Raw genomic sequence first — 10357 nt, 5'->3', positions numbered from 1 at the left:
GGTGGGATTTGTGTGGGACTTTTGGATTTTGGGGTGGATTTGTGTGGGATTTTTGTTTTTGGGCGGTTTTTGGGGTTTTGGGGGGATTTGTGTGGGATTTGTGTGGGATTTTTGGACTTTGGGGTGGATTTGTGTGGGATTTTCGGACTTTGGGGTGGATCTGTGTGGGATTTTCTAATTTTGGGGTGGATTTAGATGAGTTTGGGGTGGATTTGTGTGGGATTTTCTCATTTTGGGGGGGGGTTTGGGGGGATTTGTGTGGGATTTTTGCACTTTGGGGTGGATTTGTGTGGGATTTGTGTGGGATTTTCGGACTTTGGGGTGGATTTGTGTGGGATTTGTGTGGGATTTTTGGATTTTGGGGTGGATTTTGTGGGGTTTTGGGGGGATTTGTGTAGGATTTGTGTGGGATTTGGGGGCTTTGGGGTGGATTTGTGTGGGATTTATGTGGGATTTTCGGGCTTTGGGGTGGATTTGTGAGGGATTTGTGTGGGATTTTTGCACTTTGGGGTGGATTTGTGTGGGATTTATGTGGGATTTTTGTGCTTTGGGGTGGTTTTGGGTGGATTTTTGTGGGATTTTTGGACTTTGGGGTGGATTTCGGTGGGTTTGGGGTGGATCTGTGTGGGATTTTCTCATTTTGGGGTGGGATTTGGGTGGTTTTGGGGCAGATTTGTGTGGGATTTTTGGACTTTGGGGTGGATTTGTGTGGGATTTTTGCACTTTGGGGTGGATTTGTGTGGGATTTTCTCAATTTGGGGTGGATTTTTGTGGGATTTGTGTGAGACTTTTGGATTTTGGGGTGGATTTAGATGCGTTTGAGGTGGATTTGTGTGGGATTTTCTCACTTTGGGGTGGATTTGGGTGGTTTTAGGGTCGATTTTTTTGGGATTTTCAGGGTTTAGAATAGATTTGAGGCCAAAATCTGTTTTTGTCCCCCAGGCATGCAGCGTCGGGTACCTGAACCTGGGGGTGGATTTTTGTGGGATTTGTGTGGGATTTTTGCACTTTGGGGTGGATTTGTGTGGGATTTTTGGACTTTGGGGTGGATTTGTGTGGGATTTGGTGACACTGGGCTGGATTTGTGTGGGTTTAGGGTGGATTTGTGGATTTTCTCACTTGGGGTGGATTTGGGTGGTTTTAGGGTCGATTTTTTTGGGATTTTCAGGGTTTAGAATAGATTTGAGGCCAAAATCTCGTTTTTTTTGTCCCCCCCAGGCATGGCAGCGTCGGGTACCTGAACCTGGGGTGGATTTGTGGGATTTGTGTGGGATTTTGCACTTTGGGGTGGATTTGTGTGATTTTGGACTTTGGGGTGGATTTGGGTGGGATTTGGTGACACTGGGCTGGATTTGTGTGGGTTTAGGGTGGATTTGTGTGGGATTTTCTCACTTTGGGGTGGATTTGGGTGGTTTTAGGGTCGATTTTTTTGGGATTTTCAGGGTTTAGAATAGATTTGAGGCCAAAATCTCGTTTTTTTTGTCCCCCCCAGGCATGGCAGCGTCGGGGTACCTGAACCTGGGGGTGGATTTGTGTGGGATTTGTGTGGGATTTTTGCACTTTGGGGTGGATTTGTGTGGGATTTTTGGACTTTGGGGTGGATTTGGGTGGGATTTGGTGACACTGGGCTGGATTTGTGTGGGTTTAGGGTGGATTTGTGTGGGATTTTCTCACTTTGGGGTGGATCTGGGTGGTTTTAGGGTCGATTTTTGTGGGATTTTCGCGTTTCGGTTCCGATTTTTTTGGGATTTTCACCTTTTTGAGTATATTTAGGACTAAAAATTTAATTTTTCTGTGCCCCCCCAGGCATGGCAGCGTCGGGGTACCTGAACCTGGGGGTGGATTTGTGTGGGATTTTTGCACTTTGGGGTGGATTTAGATGAGTTTGGGGTGGATTTGTGTGGGATTTTCTCATTTTGGGGTGGATTTGTGTGGGATTTGTGTGGGATTTTCTCAATTTGGGATGGATTTGTGTGGGATTTTCTCACTTTGGGGTGGATTTGGGTGGTTTCAGGGTCGATTTTTGTGGGATTTTCACGTTCCGGGTCCGATTTTTTTGGGGTTTTCAGGGTTTAGAATAGATTTGAGGCCAAAAACTCAATTTTCCTGTCCCCCCCCAGGCATGGCAGCGTCGGGGTACCTGAACCTGGGGGTGGATTTGTGTGGGATTTGTGTGGGATTTTTGGACTTTGGGGTGGATTTGTGTGGGATTTTCGGACTTTGGGGTGGATTTGTGTGGGATTTGTGTGGGATTTTTGTGCTTTGGGGTGGATTTGTGTGGGATTTATGTGGGATTTTCTCAATTTTGGATGGATTTGTGTGGGATTTTCTCACTTTGGGGTGGATTTGGGTGGTTTTGGGGTCGATTTTTGTGGGATTTTCACCTTTTTGTGTATATTTATGACTAAAAACTCAATTTTTGTGTCCCCCCCAGGCATGGCAGCGTCGGGGTACCTGAACCTGGGGGTGGATTTGTGTGGGATTTTCGCACTTTGGGGTGGATTTTTGTGGGATTTGTGTGGGATTTTCTCAATTTGGGATGGATTTGTGTGGGATTTTCGGACTTTGGGGTGGATTTGGGTGGTTTTGGGGTCGATTTTTGTGGGATTTTCACCTTTTTGAGTATATTTATGACTAAAAATTTAATTTTTCTGTCCCCCCCCAGGCATGGCAGCGTCAGGGTACCTGAACCTGGCGGCTGATGCCGCTCACAACTTCACGGACGGGCTGGCCCTGGGGGCTGCGTTTTGGGGGGGCCCCGGGCGGGGGGTCCTGACGGCGCTGACGGTTCTGCTGCACGAGCTGCCCCACGAGCTGGGGGACCTGGCCCTGCTGCTCAGGGCGGGATGCACCAAGGCTCAGGTGACAAACCCCAAATTAAACCTCGAAATCCCCCAAAAAATGCCGAAAAAAACCGGTTAAAATGGGCCAAAAATGGCCAAAAATGGCCCAAAAATGGCCTCAAAATGGCTCAAAAATGGTTTAAAAATGGCTCAAAAATGGCTTTAAAATGGCTCAAAAATGGGCCCAAAATGGTGCCCCAAAATTCACCCCAAAATCCCCCCAAAAAAATGGCCAAAAAATCCCACTTAAAATGGGCTAAAAATGGCCCAGAAATGGCTTAAAAATGGCCTAAAAATGGTATAAAATGGCCCAAAAATGGCTTAAAAATGGTTTAAAAATGGCCCAAAAATGGCCCCAAAATGGTGCCCCAAAAATCACCCCCAAATCCCCCAAAAAAAGGCCAAAAAAATCCCAGTTAAAATGGCCCAAAAATGGCTCAAAAATGGCCCAAAAATGACCCAAAAATGGCCCAAAAATGACTCCAAACCCCCCCAGGAGCTGGGGGACCTGGCCCTGCTGCTCAGGGCGGGATGCACCAAGGCTCAGGTGACAAACCCCAAAATTAAACCTGAAAATCCCCCAAAAAATCACGAAAAAAACCGGTTAAAATGGCTTAAAATGGGCCAAAAATGGCCCAAAAATGGCTCAAAAATGGCCTCAAAAATGGCCTCAAAAATGACCCAAAACCAGCCTAAAATGAACAAAATATGGCCCCAAAAATCTGAGCCCAAAAATCACCCCAAAAACCAAAAAAAACCCCCCAGTTAAAATGGGCCAAAAATGGCTCAAAAATGGCCTAAAAATGGCTTCAAAAATGGCCTTAAAATGGCCCAAAAATGTCCTAAAAATGACCCCAAAATGGTGCCCCAAAAATCACCCCAAAACCCCCAAAAATGGCCAAAAATTCCCACTTAAAATGGGACAAAAATGGCCAAAAATGGCTCAAAAACCGCCTAAAAGTGGCTTAATATGGCCTAAAAATGGTTTAAAAATGGCCCAAAAATGGACTCAAAATGGTGCCCCAAAAATCAACCCAAAATCCCCAAAAAACACCCCAAAAAACCTCTTAAAATGGGACAAAAATGGCCAAAAATGGCTCAAAAACCGCCTAAAAGTGGCTTGAAATGGACTAAATATGGCCTAAAAATGACCTAAAAATGGATTAAAAATGGCCCAAAAATGGACCCAAAATGGTGCCCAAAAATCACCCCAAAACCCCAAAAAATGGCCAAAAAACCCACTTAAAATGGGCCAAAAATGACCCAAAAATGGCCCCAAAAATGACCAAAAATGGCCTCAAAAATGGCTCAAAACCCACCCTAAAATGGACAAAAAATGGCCCCAAAAACCTGAGCCCAAAAATCACCCCAAAACCCCTCAAAAAAGAGATAAAAATTCTGGTTAAAATGGGCCAAAAATGGCCCAAAACACCTCAAAAATGACTCAAAAATGGCCTAAAAATGACCCTAAAAGTGTCCTCAAAATGGTGCCCCAAAGGCACAGGTGACACCCCCAAAAATTGACCCCGAAATCCCTGAAAAAAAACCCAAAAAATCCCAGTTAAAATGGGTCAAAAATGGCTCAAAAATGGCCTCAAAAATGGCTCAAAAATGGCCCCAAAAATGACCCAAAAATGGACCCAAAATGGTGCCCCAAAAATCACCCCAAAATCCCCAAAAATGACCCCAAAAATCACCCCAAAACACCCAAAAAATGGCAAAAAATCCTGCTTAAAATGGACCAAAATGACCCAAAATGGCCCAAAAATGACCCAAAATGACCCAAAAATGACCCCAAAACCACCTTAAAATGGCCCAACTCCTTCCCAGTTTGTCCCAGTGCTTCCCAGTGACCCCCAATCCACTCCCAGTGCCTCCCAGTGCCTCCCAGTGACCCCATATCCCCCTCTCCCAGTTTGTCCCAGTGCCTCCCAGTGACCCCCAATCCATTCCCAGTGACCCTCTAACCCTCTCCCAGTCCCTCCCAGTGCCTCCCAGTGCTCCCAGTGCCTCCCAGTGACCCCATATCCCCCTCTAACCCTCTCCCAGTCCCTCCCAGTGACCCCCAATCCTCTCCCAGTGCCTCCCAGTGACCCCCAATCCTCTCCCAGTGCCTCCCAGTGACCCCCAATCCACTCCCAGTGCCTCCCAGTGACCCTCTGACCTTCTCCCAGTGCCTCCCAGTGCCCACATATCCCCCTCTAACCCTCTCCCAGTCCCTCCCAGTGCCTCCCAGTGACCCTCAATGATTCCATATCCGCTCCCAGTAACCCCAGTTCTCCCATTTAGGCCATGAAGCTCCAACTGGTGACAGCCCTGGCCGCCCTGGCCAGCGCCTCCTGCTCCCTCCTCCCAGTGCTCCCAGTGCCTCCCAGTGCCTCCCAGTGCCTCCCAGTGCTCCCAGTGCCTCCCAGTGCCTCCCAGTGACCCCCAAACCCTCTCCCAGTGATCCCCAATCCATTTCCCCTCCCAGTGCTCCCAGTAACCCCAGTTCTCCCATTTAGGCCATGAAGCTCCAACTGGTGACAGCCCTGGCCGCCCTGGCCAGCGCCTCCTGCTCCCTCCTCCCAGTGCTCCCAGTGCCTCCCAGTGCCTCCCAGTCACTCCCAGTGCCTCCCAGTGACCCCCAATCCACTCCCAGTGCCTCCCAGTGCTCCCAGTGACCCCCAATCCCCTCCCAGTGCCTCCCAGTGATCCCCAATCCATTCCCAGTGACCCTCTAACCCTCTCCCAGTCCCTCCCAGTGCCTCCCAGTGACCCCCAATCCATTCCCAGTGCCTCCCAGTGACCCCATATCCCCCTCTAACCCCCTCCCAGTGCCTTCCCAGTGACCCCCAATCCACTCCCAGTGCCTCCCAGTGACCCCATATCCCCCTCTAACTCCCTCCCAGTGCCTCCCAGTCACCCCCAATCCATTCCCAGTGACCCTCTAACCCTCTCCCAGTGCCTCCCAGTGACCCCCAATGATTCCAAATCCCCTCCCAGTGCTCCCAGTGCTCCCATTTAGGCCATGAAGCTCCAACTGGTGACAGCCCTGGCCGCCCTGGCCGGCGCCTCCTGCTCCCTCCTCCCAGTGCCTCCCAGTGCCTCCCAGTGCCCCCATATCCCCCTCTAATCCATCTCCCAGTGCCTCCCAGTGACCCCCAATCCACTCCCAGTTCCTCCCAGTGCCTCCCAGTGACCCTCTGACCTTCTCCCAGTGCCTCCCAGTGACCCCCAATCCATTCCCAGTGACCCTCTAACCCTCTCCCAGTGCCTCCCAGTGACCCCCAATCCCCTCCCAGTGCCTCCCAGTGCTCCCAGTAACCCCAGTTCTCCCATTTAGGCCATGAAGCTCCAACTGGTGACAGCCCTGGCCGCCCTGGCCGGCGCCTCCTGCTCCCTCCTCCCAGTGCTCCCAGTGCCTCCCAGTGCCTCCCAGTGCCTCCCAGTGCCTCCCAGTGCCTCCCAGTGACCCCCATATCCCCCTCTAACCCCCTCCCAGTCCCTCCCAGTGACCCCCAATCCACTCCCAGTGCCTCCCAGTCCCCCTCTAACCCTCTCCCAGTGCCTCCCAGTGACCCCCAGTGACCCCATAGCCCCCTCTAACCCTCTCCCAGTCCCTCCCAGTGCCTCCCAGTGACCCCATATCCCCCTCTAACCCTCTCCCAGTGCCTCCCAGTGACCCCATATCCTCCCTCTAACCCTCTCCCAGTGCCTCCCAGTGCCTCCCAGTGACCCTCTAATCCTCTCCCAGTGCCTCCCAGTGACCCCCAATCCACTCCCAGTGCCTCCCAGTGCCTCCCAATCCCCTCCCAGTCACCCCCAATCCATTCCCAGTGCCTCCCAGTGACCCTCTAACCCTCTCCCAGTGCCTCCCAGTGACCCCATATCCCCCTCTAACCCTCTCCCAGTGCCTCCCAGTGACCCCCAATCCCCTCCCAGTATTTCTTAATGATTCCAAATCCTCTCCCAGTGCCTCCCAGTGCTCCCAGTAACCCCAGTTTCCCCCTCCAGGCCATGAAGCTCCAACTGGTGACAGCCCTGGCCGCCCTGGCCGGCGCCTCCTGCTCCCTCCTCCCAGTGCTCCCAGTGCCTCCCAGTGACCTCCCAGTGCCTCCCAGTGACCCCCAATCCATTCCCAGTGACCCTCTAACCCTCTCCCAGTCCCTCCCAGTGCCTCCCAGTGACCCCCAATGATTCCAAATCCTCTCCCAGTGCCTCCCAGTGCTCCCATATCCCCCTCTAACCCTCTTCCAGTGCCTCCCAGTGACCCCCAATCCATTCCCAGTGCCTCCCAGTGCCTCCCAATGATTCCAAATCTTCTCCCAGTGCCTCCCAGTGACCCTCTAACCCTCTCCCAGTGCCTCCCAGTGACCCCCAGTGACCCCATAGCCCCCTCTAACCCTCTCCCAGTCCCTCCCAGTGCCTCCCAGTGACCCTCAATGATTCCATATCCGCTCCCAGTAACCCCAGTTCTCCCATTTAGGCCATGAAGCTCCAACTGGTGACAGCCCTGGCCGCCCTGGCCGGCGCCTCCTGCTCCCTCCTCCCAGTGCTCCCAGTGCTCCCAGTGCCTCCCAGTGCCTCCCAGTGACCCCCAATCCTCTCCCAGTGCCTCCCAGTGACCCCCAATCCACTCCCAGTGCTTCCTAGTGACCCCCAATCCCCTCCCAGTGCCTCCCAGTCACCCTCTAACCCTCTCCCAGTGCCTCCCAGTGCCTCCCAGTGACCCCCAATGACTCCAAATCCCTCCCAGTGACCCCCAATCCCCTCCCAGTGCCTCCCAGTGACCCCCAATGATTCCAAATCCCCTCCCAGTGACCCCCAATCCCCTCCCAGTGCTCCCAGTAACCCCAGTTTCCCCCTCCAGGCCATGAAGCTCCAACTGGTGACAGCCCTGGCCGCCCTGGCCGGCGCCTCCTGCTCCCTCCTCCCAGTGCCTCCCAGTGCCTCCCAGTGACCCCATAGCCCCCTCTAATCCATTCCCAGTGCCTCCCAGTGCCTCCCAGTGACCCTCTAACCCCCTCCCAGTGCCTCCCAGTGATCCCCAATCCTCTCCCAGTGCCTCCCAGTGACCCCCAATCCTCTCCCAGTGCTTCCCAGTGACCCCCAATCCCCTTCCAGTGCTCCCAGTAACCCCCAGTATCCACTCCCAGTGAACTCCAACAGTGACAGCCCTAGCCGCCTCGGCCAGGCGCCTCCTGCTCCCTCCTCCCAGTGCTCCCAGTGCCTCCCAGTGCTCCCAGTGCCTCCCAGTGACCCCATAGCCCCCTCTAACCCCCTCCCAGTGCCTCCCAGTGCCTCCCAGTCACCCTCTAACCCCCTCCCAGTGCCTCCCAGTGACCCCCAATGACTCCAAATCCTCTCCCAGTGCCTCCCAACCCCTCCCAGTGCCTCCCAGTGACCCCCAATCCTCTCCCAGTGCTTCCCAGTGACCCCATATCCCCCTCTAACCCTCTCCCAGTGCCTCCCAGTGCCTCCATATCCCCCTCTAACCCTCTCCCAGTGCCTCCCAGTGACCCCATATCCCCCTCTAATCCAATCCCAGTGCCTCCCAGTGACCCCCAATCCACTCCCAGTGCCTCCCAGTGACCCCCAATGATTCCAAATCCCCTCCCAGTGCCTCCCAGTCACCCTCTAACCCTCTCCCAGTGCCTCCCAGTGACCCCCAATGATTCCAAATCCACTCCCAGTGCCTCCCAGTACTCCCAGTAACCCAAATTTCCCCCATTTCTCCCTCTCCAGGCCATGAAGCTCCAACTGGTGACAGCCCTGGCCGCCCTGGCCGGCGCCTCCTGCTCCCTGCTGGCCGAAGGCTCCTCCCAGTCCTCCCAGTGCTCCCAGTCTGGAGCTGGGATTTCCTCGGGAATCCTTCCCTTCACGGCTGGGGGGTTCATCTACCTGGGCACGGTGTCGGTGATCCCGGAGATCCTGCGGAATTCCGGGCCCTTCCCGGCCCTCCTGCAGCTCCTGGCGCTGCTGGCTGGGCTGGCCATGATGCTGATTATTGCTATTTTTGAGTAGATTGGGGAATTTTGGGGGGAAATCCCGGAATTCTGGGAGTTTTGGAATGCCTGGATATCGAGTTTTTCCATGGGATTGTCCCACTGGGAATGGGATCAGGAATTCCCAATTTAGGCCCCAAATATCCCAAATTTTCCCACCTCAAAATCCCAAATTTTCCCAATAAAATCATCCCAAAAATTCCCATAAAATCACCCCAAAATTCCCATAAAATAATCCCAAAATTCCCATAAAATCACCCCAAAAATTCCCATAAAATCATCCCAAAATTCCCATGGGAATGAGATCCAAAATTCCCAATTTAGGACCCCAAAACCCCATCCCAAAATCCCAAATTTTCCCATAAAATCATCCCAAAATTCCCATGGGAATGGGATCAGGAATTCCCAATTTAAGACCCCCAAAATCCCCCCCCAAAATTCCTCCTGGATCCCAAATTTTCCCATGGGATCATCCTGGGATTTTCCCACCAGGAATAGGATCAAGAATTCCCAACTTAGGACCCCAAATCCCCCCTAAATCCCACCCCAAAATCCCAAATTTTCCCCTGGGATCATCCCATTATTCCAGTGCCATCATCCTGGGCTATTCCTGCCAGGAATTCCCCCCTTTGGGAGCCCCAAAATCCCGGAATTCCGGGCCCTTCCCGGCCCTCCTGCAGCTCCTGGCGCTGCTGGCTGGGCTGGCCATGATGCTGATTATTGCTGTTTTTGAGTGAAATCCGGGAATTTTGGGATTTGGGGGGGGAAATCCTGGAATTCTGGGAGTTTTGGGATGCCTGGATATCGAGTTTTTCCATGGGATTGTCCCACTGGGAATGGGATCAGGAATTCCCAATTTAGGCCCCAAATATCCCAAATTTTCCCACTCCAAAATCCCAAATTTTCCCCGTGGGATCATCCCAAAATTCCCATAAAATCATCCCAAAAATTCCCATAAAATCACCCCAAAATTCCCATAAAATCACCCCAAAATTCCCACCAGGAATGGGATCAGGAATTCCCAATTTAGGACCCCCAAAATCCCCCCAAAATCCCAAATTTTCCCATCCCAAAATCCCAAATTTTCCCATAAAATCATCCCAAAATTCCCATAAAATCATCCCAAAAATTCCCATAAAATCATCCCAAAATTCCCATGGGAATGAGATCCAAAAATCCCAATTTAGGACCCCCAAATCCCCCAAATCCCCCCCAAAATCCCAAATTTTCCCATAAAATCATCCCAAAATTCCCATGGGAATGGGATCAAAAATTCCCAATTTAGGACCCCCAAAATCCCCCCCAAATCCCATCCCAAAATCCCAAATTTTCCCACCCCAAAATCCCAAATTTTCCCACCCCAAAATCCCAAATTTTCCCATGGGATCATCCCATAAATTCCCATAAAATCATCCCAAAAATTCCCATAAAATCATCCCAAAATTCCCATAAAATCATCTCCAAATTCCCATGGGAATGAGATCCAAAAATCCCAATTTAGGACCCCCAAAATCCCCCCTAAATCCC

The 10357-nt window shown here is 52.2% G+C and overlaps 1 protein-coding gene across 3 annotated transcripts; it reads left to right on the top strand.

Moving 5' to 3' along the window:
* Positions 1-1367: 1367 nt before the first annotated feature.
* On the top strand, positions 1368-9190 carry LOC126635278 (zinc transporter SLC39A7-like). 3 transcript variants are annotated; one of them, XM_050306303.1, is made up of 3 exons: positions 1368-1518; positions 2692-2862; positions 8571-9190. In XM_050306303.1, exons 1-3 carry the CDS (start codon positions 1495-1497, stop codon positions 8847-8849), a joined length of 474 nt encoding a protein of 157 aa, XP_050162260.1. In that variant the 5' UTR covers positions 1368-1494; the 3' UTR covers positions 8850-9190. The 3 variants fall into 3 exon arrangements, with proteins under 3 accessions (XP_050162260.1, XP_050162258.1, XP_050162257.1); XM_050306301.1 differs by lacking the exon at positions 1368-1518 and adding an exon at positions 1553-1832; XM_050306300.1 differs by lacking the exons at positions 1368-1518; positions 2692-2862 and adding an exon at positions 2887-3390.
* Positions 9191-10357: the final 1167 nt, after the last annotated feature.

This window comes from Myiozetetes cayanensis, unplaced genomic scaffold (assembly GCF_022539395.1).
Source record: "Myiozetetes cayanensis isolate MyiCay16 unplaced genomic scaffold, myiCay2020 scf1197, whole genome shotgun sequence".
NCBI classification, from domain to species: Eukaryota; Metazoa; Chordata; class Aves; order Passeriformes; family Tyrannidae; genus Myiozetetes; species Myiozetetes cayanensis.
Note: the sequence above shows the minus strand (reverse complement) of the source record. Positions and strands in the feature narration are given on the sequence as shown.